Source organism: Haliotis asinina, chromosome 16, assembly GCF_037392515.1.
Source record: "Haliotis asinina isolate JCU_RB_2024 chromosome 16, JCU_Hal_asi_v2, whole genome shotgun sequence".
In the NCBI taxonomy this organism is placed as follows: Eukaryota; Metazoa; Mollusca; class Gastropoda; order Lepetellida; family Haliotidae; genus Haliotis; species Haliotis asinina.
This window is the reverse complement of record NC_090295.1, coordinates 42998428-43015746: the sequence shown is the minus strand read 5'-3', so window position 1 is coordinate 43015746 and position 17319 is coordinate 42998428. Positions and strand designations below refer to the sequence as shown.

General features: G+C 39.7%; 1 protein-coding gene across 1 annotated transcript in view; it reads left to right on the top strand.

Moving 5' to 3' along the window:
• LOC137268581 (multiple epidermal growth factor-like domains protein 6) overlaps positions 1–17319 on the top strand; it is a 244745-nt gene that overhangs the window by 194976 nt on the left and 32450 nt on the right. Inside the window, exons 11-19 of the mRNA XM_067803157.1 lie at positions 252–389; positions 3585–3707; positions 6378–6500; positions 6927–7076; positions 8907–8939; positions 12887–13029; positions 13711–14043; positions 14671–14857; positions 16582–16707. Of these exons, the coding sequence (XP_067659258.1) occupies positions 252–389; positions 3585–3707; positions 6378–6500; positions 6927–7076; positions 8907–8939; positions 12887–13029; positions 13711–14043; positions 14671–14857; positions 16582–16707 (1356 nt within the window). The remainder of the gene's footprint in view (positions 1–251; positions 390–3584; positions 3708–6377; positions 6501–6926; positions 7077–8906; positions 8940–12886; positions 13030–13710; positions 14044–14670; positions 14858–16581; positions 16708–17319) is intronic.

The window sequence follows — 17319 nt, the reverse complement described above, 5'->3', positions numbered from 1 at the left end:
TGCTGACTACTAATAGGACATTGTGGATGCATATATGACTGCTGATTTTAACACACTGAGTGCAAGATCAGGATGTGTGCATTTGAAGAGATTTATTCGATATAAGATATCATCAGTATAGCATGACTATCTGACTGTAAATACCACTTGTTTGCAAAGTTTTGGTTGTGAAATTGTGACTTGATTAGCGTAACACTTGAAACAATTGACAATGTGGCGAGTTTTGACAATGTACCTTGTGTGCATGGCAGGGATCGAGATGGAAGTCATTGACAACTGCGCAGTCAACAATGGAGGTTGTGCCCATAAGTGTCGCCATGGTGCCGGTGGTGCCATCTGCTCATGTCGCAAGGGATACAACCTACAAGCTGACAGCAAATCATGTGAAGGTAACATGTCAAGTTTTTATCAAGTTGAAAATATTTGTTGCTTTAAACATAAGACACTGCTATCATCTTGAAAAGGTCATACTATGTTGAATGGCTGTGACCACTGTCATAGCTCCGCATTTGGGTAGGTTCCTGTTAACCTTAACTTTGGTTCATTGTGTGGACTCTGAAATAAAAAAAAGGTCCGTAAGAAGCATCTGAGTGGATTGGATTGTCAAGTCTGGTCTTTAGTTGGCAACATGTCATTGAACCAAACCTGCAAGACACAATGCTCATGACTTGTGACTGGTCATAGTCAGTTATGAACAGATCTGCTTGGAAAAGTTGCGATATTGCTTGACCATTGTAACTGATGCATTCAACCATAACAGGCTTTTCCAAACTGTGAAGTAAAAGCTCTGTAATCAATTGCAATGTACCAGATGTGCTGTACAAAAGCGGTTTTTATTAACACACTTTCTAACACTCTCACTTGTTGGAGCAGTGACCATGTTGCTGCAGAATAACCTAATTACTGCAATAATGATGGAGGGGATATATTCTGGACAAAAATAGTTCGGGATATTTGTAAATATTAAAATTATGAATAATGATGTATTTATTCATTGACATACTGATAGAAGATAGAATTTATTTTGTTCAGTATATGTGCCTTGTCCTAAAGAAGGTGACAACAGTAAATTCTTTCAAGTATGTTTATCACTTGTAATTACCATTTAAAGAGTAGAGGTTTGAGGTCTGTCTACCAATTGTAATTGCACTGCTATATCCCTGTTGAAAACTTTAACAAATACAAGCCACCTTGCCTTCTTCCCGTCAATGACATGTTCAAACATGTCTTCTATGACCATCAGCTTGCCGGGGAAATATTTACACTTCAAACAAGGTTCTTAGATTATATTTAATGTTTTATTACATACATCAAAACAATTGCTGGTCTAGTATAGTATTGATGTCAACTGTTGACATTTGCCTGGTAATCAATGTATTGAACTGTAAACAGTCGTAGTGTATGATCAATCACAGCTTAGTTGGTGAAAGTTGTAACACCCCTTGATGAGAAGCCTACTCTTCCGGGAGTGTCTGCTCTGGTTCAGTGCTTTAGTCAATACTGACAATGTAGGGACTTCATCACCTTAGAGAGAGGTGTAAACAGTTTTATAGTGTTTCATAACCAGAGACCGTGGTTAATGTTATTGATCCTCACAGGTTGAGATGAAAGATAGAAAAATAATTGACTATTTAGAAAAAAAGACATGACAGATTAAGTACAGAATTGTATGGTTATTATTTCTTTCTTTTTTTTTCTTTTGAGTAATATGATTGGAACAGGTTTTGTTGATAATAAGTACAGGTCAGCTCAGTTATTTTATCTAGGAAAATATTTCTGTGATTGTAGCAGTGTAACAATTAGACCTATCTGAGATTTTTTTGTATTTTGCAAAAATGATTTTTTCAGTATGTTTTATTTAAGAAATACAGTTCGTTCTACCACCATGTATAGTGTAATAAAGCACACTTTCGCCCTGAACTATTATAGTCAAGCATCCTCGTGCTTTAACTATAATAGTACAGGGCGACAGTGTGCTTTATTACACTATACATGGTGGTAGGGCGAACTGTATTTCTTTTCTAAGATGCCGTATTCAATAACTTCTAAGCCTAATTTCGATTAATCTATGGCAGAAAACAAATGACCGTGTCTGTGACCTAAATTAAGAATCCTCACACAGGGCTAACTGACGCGCTGTTCTTTTGACGTGTCAGCCCCCTAGGTTAAGACAAAGGCTACTAGAAAAACAAATGATGAACAGTTTGGTGATGGTTTATGTTCGGGTTAAATATCTTCTCTAGATCATTTTAATTACATCTGTGATTCTCTTAAACCATTTCTACTACCAACGAAAGTTTAGATCAGTACATTCAGAGGAAGCTGACAAGTCCAGCAACATTCCACGATTGCATTGTTGGAATGTAAACATTGCCAACATTATCGCATCTCTGTAAGATTTTGAGTTGAACTATGAGACATTTTTATCTGTGGGAAAACATAAATGTAATGTTTCCATCAGTGATGTTAGCTGTGTGGGGCAACTGCAAACCAAGAAACGGGATGCAACGAAGCAGTTTACTGTGGATGGCAGTTGACGTCCATCGTGACGTCAGTTACATTGTGACGTAATGCAAAAAAGTTCGATTACGAGGGGGCAGACTGGAATGGCGCAGTGACGTAATGCAAAAAGTGCACATTATCTTCTGATAAAGTATTGTCAGCGCCTTTGATCTTTAGCTGAAGCATGTTAGAATTTTTCATAAAATGTCTTAAAATATTTTTCTAATATGTAGCGGAACTGAATAATAATCTCACTTATAACAGATTTAATGTTCAGTACTGCTAAACAGGGATGTGGGAATACCCTTAGAAAGGTTGCATTAGAGACCATCAGAGAGTTTTGCTTACAGGTGTGCAGAAGTGAAGGTGTTTGCTAGTCACAATGGTTGTCTCAGGAATTTTCAAATGACTGTATGACTTTTTTTTTTATTAGACTAGTTGAATGTTTGAAACAGACAGCTGTTTTACAACCTGACCTGTTGGACAGTTCAGAAATGACCTTAGTTCAGTTTTCAAATCATAGTTTGGAAGGGAAAATGCCATTTTGAAACTAATGCTAAACACCCATGAAAGACTCTTTTTGATTGGCCAATGAACCAGTGAGTGAAAGATCATTCTGAGTTGGCCTTATGAGATATCAGGTTTGATTTCAATGAGACTGAGCTGAATAACCATTTGTCAAGTATAATATCAAATTATTAGAATAGTGTCCCATAATTAAACATGAAGGCAACTGTATCCTTCTCATTGTTCTCATGAGAAAAGTTGCAAAGTCCCTGGATATAAGAATCTATAATGGACAACGGCCGTGAGTGAGTTAAGTTTTACACCACTTTTAGCAATCTTTCAGCAATACAATAGAGGGGCACATCATAAATGGGTTTTACACACTGTACGCATGTACCCAGTCTTCTGCATAATGATCGATCGCTTGAACCACTAGACTACCCACTCATCCAAGACCCATAGAACCCTTCTAAAGTGGAACAAAAGAACATAAATATGAACATTACATGTAATTGGTCAGGATGAAAGTTTCATTATGTTTATTTTGGATCTTTAAATATTTTAAATATTTTCAGATATTGATGAGTGTGAGACAGGTGACAACTGCTGTACTCAATCCTGCAACAACAACCCTGGTGGCTACACCTGCGGATGTCAGACAGGCTTCCTCCTCAACAGAGATGGTTGTACATGTGACGGTGAGTATACATCATTCAAATTTCCTCCTCAACAGAGATGGTTGTACATGTGACGGTGAGTATACATCACTCAGATTGACCACCTCCTCAACAGAGACAGTTGTGACGGTGAGTAAACATCTTTCAGATTGGCCTCCTCCTCAACAGAGAATGTTGTGACAGTGAGTAAACATCTTTCAGATTGGCCTCCTCCTCGAAAAAGACGATTATTTATGTGTTGGTGAGAATATGTTCATGTATACTTTTGATGGTGTTAGTCAATATTCATGTGATATTGTATCCATCGTGTCTTTATAATCATACAGTAGCTCCTGATCTATGTCAGCCCCACATCCTGAATCTGTGCCATGGTCTGGAATGTAATCTCAGAATGTTATCTCCAAAAGTTGTCTTGAACCAGATTTGTGACTCATAATGTGTACATAGTGATGTGTTTGTCCCACACACTGACATTGAAAAACATGGCAGCACAGTCATATTCATGTCAGCAAATTGGTGTCACATTTTTATGCAGTTGCGAGATCATGTTCGGAGCTGACACTATATGAGATAACAGATTCTGAGTTCATCATGGAAAACACTAACAGCAGAGAGCGCTATCATGCCCAACAGCCAGGCACGCTGATTCAGCAATATCACAGGAAGTGAAAGGAACCCTTGTTTAGTTTTATAGAACTTTTATTTGCTCAATAAGAAGATCCAGCATCTTTCCAGAGACAGACGTTGTGAAAAGGTGTAAATATTCAGATACTCTTCTGCCACTCATGGGATTTTTTGTCAGCACTCTATGTTGTTTTAAGATAATATGAGATGTTTATTTCCAGTTCTTACATCAGAATAGAAACTCATTCAGTTTTATTGATATCCCAGAATACACTATCAAGGACATTAGAATCAGGAGTTATTCACAAAATACACAACTGCTGCTGTGAAATGCAATTATTACACTGAACAGGTTTATCTGTTGTGGCAAGAGTATTGCACAGTCTTGGGAGTGAGTTAATGTTTATTTTAAGGTTTGTCCAAGAATGTCGCCAGTATGTGTCAGTTAAACAGAACAAGATGGGTCACATGACGGGTCATATGATTACTCATTAACATGGGAAAACAGCCCTAAGGGAACCCAGAGGTAAAGCTTTCATACTGGCAAATGTAGAATCATAATTGTGGCAAACCAGTATTCTTACCTGTCCAAGAGATGCAACTCTGTACTGATAATCATTAATTAATTGAATTATGAAATGTGAGTGGGTTTTAATTTATGCTGCCTTTAGCAGTATTACAATACTGCAGGGGACATGTATCCTGACATGCTGTAAGGTAAGTGTACCAGCGGTTGCCAAGCCGCCATAATTTTAAAGATCACAGTATAGTTTTGGTGGAGAAGGGGTGATGGGAGGCATTGAATTGATTCTCAACATACTATTGCCATGATTATTAGATACAAGAAAATAGTGGAAATGCTAGTTATGCAGGTTTTGTGTTATCCAGATATGTTACCATGGTTACAAATACATGCATACAGAACACAGAATTCTAGGCCAGGTGAAACCCTGGTTGGCATTCCAGAGGAATCTCATTCTTGTAAGCCCTGACAGAAAGAACTAGTTGTTAAAACCAGGAAGTGTGCTCCTCTGTAACCCAATCAGTCTGTGTCAGACCACAACACTATCAGGTGGAGGCAACATACCTGGATTTGCTATGGATGCAGTTCACTCTCGTTGCTGTAGGTCTCAACCCACAGCATCTTCATAGCATAGCTTTACACATGGTTATAGCGTGGAGATCCTGCAAAGAATATATTGTTACATCAGGTCTGATAAAAACAAGTACCTTGTGACAGATCTTTACTTTTGGTTTCACAAGGTTTTGTTTTCATTAGTGCAGGTGTTATAATAAACAGTGCTTCAATTGCATTGTTAAAGATTCTTCAGTTTGGCATGGTGGAGATCACAGTAAAAGGGACATAACTCTTGGTCATGGAATGAGGCTAGTAGAGTCAACTGTAAAATCACTATATTCACAAATCTTTGTGGCATTCCGAAGTTGGTAATATTCACAAGCTATTGTCAATGTATCAGGTTCAGGTGTGTGTAGAGCTATGTATAATGTTGTTGTCACAACTAACCGATCATTCTGCTGGTAATATACTTTCTGAAGTAAGATGCACATGTACTGTTAACTGTCAACCAGCCTACAAGGTTCGAACCCATGTGGCCGTGAATGAGGACACCTCCTGACCTATGTATGTTATTACAAGCCATCCAGAATATCTTTGTCTTTGTTCCAGATGTGGACAAGTGTCTGTCGGACAATGGTGGCTGTGAACAGCTGTGTGTGAACTCAGATCTTTGTCTTTGTTCTAGATGTGGATGAGTGTCTGTCGGACACTGGTGGCTGTGAACAGTTGTGTGTGAACTCAGATCTTTGTCTTTGTTCTAGATGTGGACGAGTGTCTGTCGGACACTGGTGGCTGTGAACAGCTGTGTGTGAACTCAGATCTTTGTCTTTGTTCTAGATGTGGACGAGTGTCTGTCGGACACTGGTGGCTGTGAACAGCTGTGTGTGAACTCAGATCTTTGTCTTTGTTCTAGATGTGGACGAGTGTCTGTCGGACAATGGTGGCTGTGAACAGTTGTGTGTGAACTCAGATCTTTGTCTTTGTTCTAGATGTGGACGAGTGTCTGTCGGACAATGGTGGTTGTGAACAGCTGTGTGTGAACTCAGAGGGCTCATACAGCTGTGCCTGCAAACAAGGCTTCGATCTGGAGAGGGATCGAAGGCGATGTCGAGGTGAGATGGTGAAAGCTGCTGATGGAGTAGGTTCCTCCCCATTAGCTGACCAACATTTGCATCTGATTCTGTGTTTTCTTGTTTAATGCTACACTCAGCAATATTCCTGCTGTATGTAAATGTAAATAATCAAGTCTGGAATAGACGACTTAGTGGTCATCATCATGAGCATCAATCTAAACATTTGGAATACAAGTTAGTGAGCCTGACCACTTGTTGTGTAGGCTGCTCTGAAACAGTGCTAACCGCATGGCAAAACAACTTGCTGCTTGTCCCACCAAAGACATGGGTTTGATTCTTATTGTATGTGTATGCTAATGTGCTCCACTTACTGTTTCTTTTCCCTGGGTTTTATTATATTTGTCACCCAGACAATCCTTAAAACATGACATGTGGTTTACCAAGATATGCTGTCTATTTCTCCAGCTAAGGAGGTCCGTGTGGAGGACATTGGGCCCCAGCGAGGAGATCTTCCCTTCCCCCGCTTTGAGACATCACCACGACCTGTCATCCCCGTCAACGACAGCTACAACATCCTCCTGTCACAGGAGCTTGCTGAAGCCACCACCAGCTACAGTAAGTCTTCTCATGGTTATCTCCCCTTATGTAGGCTTGACCAGGCCACTACAAGTCAGCCGTTTCACCTGACCTTGAACCGTAGGTGAACAAAAACTTCCATCATATTTGAAATACGTGATTAAAACTACCACTTCCAAGATAAACTATTCAGTGCACATAAATGCATAAAAATTTGAAAAAATAATATATGTTAAAACAACATTTCCATTCTGAAAATACTGTTATCTAAAATGACATACCTGATTCCAAATAAACTTGAAAAGGGTGTTTATTCTATTAGCTGTGGTGACTTTCTATTGATGCCATTGGAGTCTTTATTCTGTTCCTGCTTTGTATAACACTGCTGACTTGTTTTGGCCTCATCATCTGCTCAATATCGGATGTAGCCTCGTGTTGTGCTGCGTGCAGTGACGTGCATGACAAGATTCAGTTGGAAAGTAGCACACGTTTCTGGATTCTGTTCTTGATTAGTTTTTATAGGTGGAAATGTATAACTGAAACATTTAAATAGCAATCCAATATAGAATCAACTGTTTGTGACATTTTTAATCAACCCTGAGCCACTTAGATGTGTTTTTTATGAATAATGTCCAGTTCTGCATTTCTAATACGTGATGTTACTTGCTGAATGAGGTTATATAATACTTATTAGTAAATGACATTTTCAACATTGAGTGTGATTATTTTTCTATCGCATTTGCATAAACAGTATATCGTCATTGACTAGAGCACACAGTCCTCAAACTATACAAGACTGTCCCCTGTATATTGGTCTTACAAACTGGGCTTATGTTCTGTAATAATTGATAGACTGAAATTTTGAATTCCAAATCTATTAAAGTACAAAAACTTAAGTTTCAAATGGTATCCCATATAGATTTATTCCCCTTCAGAGCAATGGAAGGTATGATTATATTGTTAACAGAAGTGTTCCTACATGTAGTAGACACACCATGATGAAACTAAAGTACTCCCACATCAAGATAACACACAGTGAGATATACCAGCAGGTGATATATCCCCTCCTACTACTCCCACATCAAGCAGACTCACAATGATATATCTCATATATCCCCTCCCACGCTGTAGGCTGCGACCATGTGGTAGGAGAACTGTGTGCATCTACTTGGTATTGTATCCTCTCAGGATTAATGTTGTGTTGGACTCAGTTGGAATGAAAGTTATATGTGTTTATTTCATCCTGATATTATTCTGCACTCAGTACATCTTAACATATCAAGGGTACGATAAAACCATTCTGATATATGCCCGGGGCACATTCACCAACATTTCCTTCTCATTTGTCATCAGTAATATTTCACTAGTAATCTGTTTGATCATTTTAAGACTGTTTTTCAAACATTCAAAAGGTAGCCCAGTGGGGCTCGTTCATTAGAGGCCTGAGTCCAATTCCCTCATGGGTATAATCTGCAAGGCCCATATCTGGTGTCCCCTGCCATGATAGTGCTGGAATTATACAAAAGTTGATGCAAAACTGTAAATTGTTCACTCACTCGCACAAACATGGTAATTAACAGCTGTTGTTGATATTGTGTCCAGGGTATTTACTTAATGGACAGAATATACCCTTGATTGTAGAGGATGACTTCAGTGAAGCTTCAGTAAGGTCTCAGTATGTAAGGGTGTCAGTCGCAAGCAGAGGTGACTGGAAATCTCTTTAGGTAGATAAACATTCCTGCTGAACATATGGACAAAACAGTCGATGAAACTAGTCATCTGGTATATGTGAGCAGAATATCTTACTTTTCCTATCAACAGTTGAGCAGTATTCACTTCCAAATGAATAATGTGAATCTGTTTGACTAGCCCCACCCGATCTCCCCTACAATGACAACAGTGGTAAGTCATGCCATATCTTTATACCCAACTCGGGGGCATCTGTGTATATAATGCTATATCACTGACACTATATAAGAATATTCTTGTTACTCACCACTCACCTCAAAACAAATATAAAGATGTGTAAATTATGTTTTCTAAACCAAACCTACTTAAAATCACATTTTTGCCAAAGTGTCTCGCCAGGCTTGTAAACATTGCAACATCTTCACAAAGCAAAGCTGATCACTGGTACTGGTTATATATCAAAACGTGCAACTCAAGTCAGAAAATATCTTATTCAGCATGTTAAAACGTATGAAAATCTGGGTTAGTCTCTGGTGAGAAATATGACATTTGATGCAGCATTACTCACATGTTGGAAGGGGCACTTTCACACATTTCTTGGCTTAACTTGACAAAATCAGATTAATTTTGATGCACATCATTGTCTAGACTTACCTTTCACAGTCGCTCTTAGAGTAACGCTACTCTCTGAATACATGTATATAAAATTTTGATAGAAAATTTAAAACGAGCCCCAGGGAGATTCAGAACCTGAAACTGAGGAAATCTGGACTTGCTTCATTTAGAGCTTTAGCACTGCACACTGAGTGGGTTGAAGGGAATATAACATGGTTCAGGGACTGAGAGACAGATTATCACACTCTGTGACATGATGTAGTACACATATTTAGTGACTACACACATGCCTGTGATCCCACTGTCATCCTGCACATGTCATACATACACTGCACTGAGTCTCCATTAGTGGCACATTACAGATACTAATGACTGAAAGTCACATGCTAACTGGTAGAGGACTAATATCTATGTCAGACACAGTAAGGATGGCCTTAGATTATCAGAATCCTAACACAGTGAAATAAGAATCATTACACATATTTTGAGAAGTTTCAAGGTCATACATGCATAAAACATCTGGGTAGAAACATTTCAGGACATGAGGTTACCGTCAACAGTTATTTCAAAAATCTTGATAAGTTATGATGTTTTTAGTAACTTTGAGCATCAGTATAGAACGGGTAAATAATATTATGTTTTGGCTATTTTTGGGGTTAATCTCTTAACAGTCTGATGCAAGACTATCATCATATACAAGCAGTTATTGAAGTGACATCTCTAGATATTCCCAGTAGACTTCGATACCATTTCATTCTGTCTATGACACATGACAGTGGCCCAACTTAAGCAGGAGCCGTCGGTGCCATGGTTTATGTCCATCTGCCATTCTAGAACTATGAAATATGTCTGTATTGCTGCTTATAGTGGTGCTATATACCTGTATTGCCTCTGTCAACTGTTATCCTGTATTGACACTTATCTATATTGCTTATCTGCAGCAGTGGTATATATATGCGTATACTCCCTCAAGAGACGTATATATGTAGGCATGTCTGGAGTAGTTATCTGTGTCTGTACAACCACAACACAGAGGTACAGATTCTTTTTGCAACGGGAGTGTTGGACTCTAACCAGTGGAGTGGTGATATATATCCTTCTCAATAGAGCTCTAACCAGTGGAGCGGTGAAATATGTCCTTCTGAGTAGAGCTCTAACAAGTGGAGTGGTATATATTCTTGAACTGAAGCTGGGTTGGTAGTGACAGACTCACTATCTATGGATGTCATGGTTTTGATGTTGGCATTTTATTCCCTCATTGCGCAGCTGTGGACAAGTGTGAGTATATAGGAGGTCGGCGCGACCTGACACCCCTGGCACTGCATGCATAGTTTAGTGCTGTTGTCACCATTATTTGTTCTACATTGTTTCTGTAGAGTCTTGTGTACACTTTCTGTACACTAATGTCATACTTCAGCGTTTCTGTGTGCTAAGAAACTCTCCCTCCAGTCCTGTTGTCTTAAGTCATGCAGGGCTGACTCTTTTTTCCAGGAACACATCCTTATAGTCTTAGTCCCGCATCAGGATCCAAGCATTTGGATGTAGAATTGTTTCGTCAGGCTAGACCAATGTGTTTCTGGGCTGTTTACTTATATCCTTGAACAGTATAAGAAGAATATTGATGAGGCAAAATTATCAGTTTGAATTTGAAATTCATTACTTAACCCAGTGTATGAAATAAGCCAGTAATCTAGCCAGACAATGGGGCTAGTAACTTCAAAATTTTTACCAGACCATCAGACTGGCTAGCTGTAAATTTAGACCGTCCATCAGAAATCTAGCATGTCTTTGGCGGTCATCTAGACCTTATTTCATACACTGCTTAAAAGTGAACTCGATATTTTAACATGAATATGCAGATATAGCATTTTAGATAGCTCTGATAAGTTTGTTTGCAAAAGAAGGAAATATGATTGGTCTTGCCTTGTGATAGTTCTTGATCACTGTGGATAAGCATTGTGCCTTTTGAGCTCAGTGTGGTCAGAGGGATTTTATGAGTGTTTCCTGCAATGCTGACTCTACTTTATTAGCATTGATTCCCAGTATCAAAATATCTGTATCAAGAAATCATGACTATTATTTTCAGGTAGCCAACAATGCTACTCAGTAGACTTGTCACTTTATTAGAAGTTTTCTAAATGCCTCCAGACATAGATGCTCAACAAAACCACTTTTGTATGTAACCTACTTTCCTTGCATCACTTGCCCTGTTATATGCCCATCCACTGACCAGTATCAAGTTTGTCCTGTTATATGCCCATCCACTGACCAGTATCAAGTTTGTCCTGTTATATGCCCATCCACTGACCAGTATCAAGTTTGTCCTGTTATATGCCCATCCACTGACCAGTATCAAGTTTGTCCTGTTATATGCCCATCCACTGACCAGTATCAGGTATGTCCTGTTATATGCCCATCCACTGATCAGTATCAAGGTTGTCCTGTTACATGCCCATCCACTGATCAGTATCAACTTTGTCCTGTTATATACCCATCCACTGATCAGTATCAACTTTGTCCTGTTACATGCCCATCCACTGACCAGTATCAAGTTTGTCCTGTTGATGAAACAACCCATAGTCTATCTGGTATTCTGTCATAAGCCCGTCTATCGTGCCCAGTTTTCATAGCCCACTTTGTATCATGTGTCCCATGTCCTGTGAACCTGGTGTCTTGTCTTAACACCTGCGGGTGTCATTATCACCTGCAGTTGTCCTGTATAAGCCCACCTGTCTTGTTGAGTCCAGCAGGTGTCTGATGTCTACTGTCCGCCAGACTGTATATTCTCATGTTCCTTGTGTTTTCTCAACTTGCTTCATTGTCACGGGAGAGACAACCAGAGTGGTCTCCCCTGTTTGCTTTATTGTTCTGCTACACTTCGGGTAATCCCTCTGTCAAATTATAATCCAACAATTGTTTATATTTAACATATGTCTACTACTTTGGTAACAACTGTATCAGGACACACAAACACAGCAAACTGTCTGTTTAACAATTTGATTTAGTCATTTATTTTAATATTTTATTGTGAAAGCAAATTTGGGAAAATTTTAACATATTCTGTACTACCTATATAGTGATAGTATCTACTTGTTTGGTTTAAGTTGTAACGGGTGAAGTCTTCTACAGTTATCTGTTCATTATATAACAACACACAGGTTTGCCAGACTGTGACTGACATTGAGAATAGTTTATTGAAACAGCTTTTCTATCACCTTTCAATTTGTTCTTTTAAAAAATATTTTATTGGACTGTTTTCTAAATGGCCATTAAAAGAAAAGTTTTGAGAACAGGATAATTATTTGCCTTGTGTCAGTGAATTAAGTATCAGTTAATTTGAATTTGCTTTTTTTAGTATCACTTTCAAATCACTTTAATTTAGTTGACTCAAATAGTTTTGTTCACAATACTGATTTTCTTAAGTATGTTGTTTGCAGTGTCATGGTGTATCATATGTGAGTTGAAGAAATGATTGACAAGCAGATCACGTTATTGCAGGAAGCATTATACTTCCTTATACTCACCTGAATGTTTTTCCCCTCCAGCATGTATCCCAGGATCCTTTGGTGCCGACTGCCTCCTCACCTGCAGCAACTGCCTGAACGGTGCCAAGTGCAATGACAAACAAGATGGCTGCGTGTGCACAGCAGGATGGATTGGCATCACCTGTAATGAGACTTGTCCAGAGGTAGGTAGAAGAAATATGTACAGTCACCTGTATCACGTGTTGTCCGTAGATAGTTAGTGGAGAGGTACAAAATTACCTGGATTGAGCCTTTTTCAGAAGTAGGTAATACAAATGATAAAGTTATATGTAAAGAATCTTGATGAGGTAAGTAGCACATAGATATAAAATTACCTGTAACAAGTTTTTTAAAAGGTAGATAGTCCAAAGGTATGAGTGAGTGAGTTTAGTTTTTCGCTGCACTCAGCAACATTCCAGCTATATGGCGGTGGTCTGTAACTAATTGAGCCTGGAGCAGATATTCCAGTGATCAACAGCATGAGCATCAATCTGTGCAATTAGCAACTAATGACGTATGTCAGTCATGTCAGTGAGTGTGACCACCCAATCCTGTGAGTCACCTCTCACGACAAGCATGGGTTACTCAAGGCTAATATTCTAACCCGAACCTTCGCGTGTCACAGAGGTATAAACTTATTACATGTAACAAGGCTTTTCCAGAGGTACGTAGTGCAGAGGTATAACTTTTCCTGTAATGAGTCATTATCAGGTCCTATACATTTACATGTGAATGTTATTTAGTTGCAATGGTTTCAGTACTTGCACTGCACCACAAATCATCCAAAGTGCCTTAAAATCATGGTCACTGGAACTTCTCTTCCTGCATCGCTGACTTGTTTCTAGGGCAACTATGGCGATGGCTGCAACAGGGTGTGTACCTGTGAGAACAGCGGCACCTGTGATCATGTGACAGGCAAATGCCTCTGTCCACCAGGGGTTGCTGGTGACCGATGTGAAGATGGCTGCCCACCTGGATACTTTGGTGAAAGATGTGACAAGATGTGCCCCAAGCCATGCACCAACGGCTACTGCAACCGAGTCTTTGGCTACTGTGAATGTGACCCAGGCACTTACGGCCCCGCCTGCAACCAGCCCTGTCCTTCTTTCACCTGGGGATCCAACTGTGTGGAGCAGTGTGACTGCAACACTGAGAACACCAAGAAGTGTGACCCAGAGGTACATAATTTCATCTGTAAATTACTCAAGCTGAGTGAGTGAGTATAGTTTAACGTCACACTCTGCAATATTCCAGTTATATGGTGGCAGTATGTAAATAATTGAGTCTAGACCAGACAATCCAGTGATCAACAGCATGGGCATCAATCTGCGCAAGTGGGAACCCATGACATGTGAAACAAGTCAGCAAACCTGACCACCCGATCCCTTTAATCACCTCTTTTGACAAGCATAGTTGCCTTTTATGGCAAGCATGGGTTGCTTAAGGCTTGTTCTAACCCGGACCTTCACAGGTCTAGTCCAGCAAAACCAAAGAAAGCACTTTGGTTTAACAGCAATATCACGGCAAGGGACACCAGAAATGGGCACCAAAGAGAGAGCATGACTGAGTGAGTTTGGTAATACACCATTTTTAGCAATATCACAGTGGGGCACACTGAAAATTGGCTTCACACATTGTACCCATGAAGGAAATTGAAATTGGGTCTTTGGTATGATGAAGGAACACTTTTACCACTTGTACCTCACCACTTCTTAAAGTGCATGATGATTTGTTGGCAATCAAACTCACCAACCAATCAAAATAATTCCAGTGTATAATTATTCCTAACACCTCCTCATCCACAGAATGGCGACTGTTACTGTAAGCCTGGTTACCATGGTGACCGGTGTGAGTTCCAGTGCCCACAGGACCGTTACGGACCCAGTTGCAGTAAGAGGTGTGACTGTCCTGCAGACACAAAGTGCAACCACGTGACTGGCTACTGTCTGCGTGACTGTCCGTCTGGTTGGTTTGGCCAGCGCTGTGATGAACGTAAGTACACACATTGTCGTGGATATATATATCGTACAAATTGTGACTTTGATACAGGATTTATTTTACATGTTTTAAATTGTTTTGAACTCGTCCATTGTATGTCTTTATCTGATTTCTGTCTGTGTGATATGCTGTTGGTAGGAAGTATCCACAGATTGGAGAATTATCTGATATCATTTGCTGTTGTGTAAAATGAAAATATACTAATCAATATTCTGTGAATTTTAAATCATATTTTGTAAAAAGAAATATTTTCCTGATTCAGTTCTTTTTTGTGGCTAAAAGTGTGATAGAATATTTTGCAGAGGGTATTCGTTTGCACATCTAAATGAATAAAAAACATTTGTAATTTTTCTCCAGTAAATGGAAGTAGGAACTTGCTTAATGGCGGTCATCTGTTGACAAAAGATGAACACCAGAGGTGCACACAAATAACCTCCAACTAGTTACGTTTGTGACTCTAGTATCCTACAGCATGCATTCTCAAACTAAAGCTTACCTTAGTGAGATATTTTACCTCTATGTTTCTTCATCTTCAGTTTCTTTTGTTTTGCCATATTTGTTTCTCACTGTCAGTTAGAGTGTGTGGTTGTATGCACAATGAACACTGCTTAGCTGACTGTAGCTGATATATCACAGGAGACGTTACATCTGAGATATGACCTCCGCCATATATCTGGAATATTGCTGAGAGCTGTGTTAAACAACAAACAAGACACCTCATACGTACTTCATTACTAACAGCCTCACATGGAAATCTGTAGCCTCATAAAGAATCATAGAGTGTCTGCTGCTAACAAAAATATCAACTGAAGTCGACCTGTGAAGATCCAGGTTAGAACTGATCTTCAGTAACCCATGCTTGTTGTAAGAGGCAACTAACTGGCCTCTGGTGGTCAAACTCGCTGTCTTGGTTGACACATGTCATTGTACCCCAGTTTGGTAGATCGATGCTCATGCTGTTAATCACGGGATTGTCTGGTCCAAGACTTGATTATTTACAGACTACTTTTGTACCAATGGAATATTGCTGAATTCAGTGTGAAACTAAACTCGCTCACTTACTCAAATGAGACCCGTGAAGGTCCCGGAGTAGAATAGGCCTTCAGCAACCCATGCTTGCCATAAAAGGCGACTCAGCTTGTCGTAAGAGGCGACTAACGGGATCGGGTCGTCAGGCTCGCTGACTTGGTTGACGAATGTCATCGGTTCCCAATTGTGCAGATCGATGCTCATGTTGTTGATCACTGGATTGTCTGGTCCAGACTCGATTAAGCGTAAAACTAAACTCACTCACTCACTCACTACTCAACTGAAGTCAATAGGAGTTGAAATAGGCTGATATCCTATTTATCACTTTAAATAATTCTTCCAACATTTTCAGTTTGTAAACAGTAGTTAACCAGTGTCTTGAGTAAAGCTAACCAGCTTCAGTGACACAGAGACTTGCTCATCTACAGTGATGGCTTCACAATGGTCTGTAAAGCTTCATGCTGCAATTTTTAAAGACATAGCACTGAATGTCAACTGGTAAAGAGATTTTTGCAGAGTGAACACATAAAAACAATAAGCAATTTTATTCTCAGTAGTAGGACTAGTCCATTTTATTGTGAAAGTGTGATGTTTCAAGTGCAATAACTCCAACTGACAGTGCTTTTAGATCTGATCCATTTAGAGTTATCCCCCTTTCTTTTCCTGGCATGCTCTGTTCCCGCTTACAGCATGTCCTGCAGGCAAACATGGGGAGAACTGTTTGCTGGAGTGTGACTGCGGGGGCAGTCTGTGTGACCCCGAGACAGGCGTGTGTTCGTGCAAGGCTGGTAAAACGGGCAAGAAATGCCAAGAACGTGAGTTACATATGGAGGAGATATGGAATGAGAACAGGGAGGAAGTCTTGTTCAAGACGTTGTGAAATAATAGGCTTATCCAATACTCCAATAATGCGTGTAAGTCTTCCTGTGGGGATTAAAATCAGGGAATCAAAGCTGGAATTTTATCTTGGACAGAATATAAATAGGGAAGGATTGGCTCCCAATGCCCATTTCCTGTCTTCCTGTAGAGGCTAGTGGTCCTATGATGTCTACACCCAACAATGTTTCCGTGTGGAGTTCCAGCACTGAATAGGTACCAGTACCCCATGATGTGTCTGTGTGGAGTTCCATGACACAGTACCCCTCGATGTCAACCTGATATCCATCTTACTGGTCATTTATTCTGGCTAAAATTATCGATGATATGAATGTAATGGCCTTTTCATGCGACACCTGAACCTATCCAGTGTACCATCTTAACTTGATGGTGGGTTCAAATTTCATTGCTGATAAGTGGTTTGCCAGCTCCAAAACGATCACAAGTGAGATGTAGCACCCCTCTTTCACTCACTCACTCTGACTGGGTGCATCCAAGCATGACAACTGTCTTTCTAGCAGCAGTGTAGATTAGCTGCTCTCAAACTCACT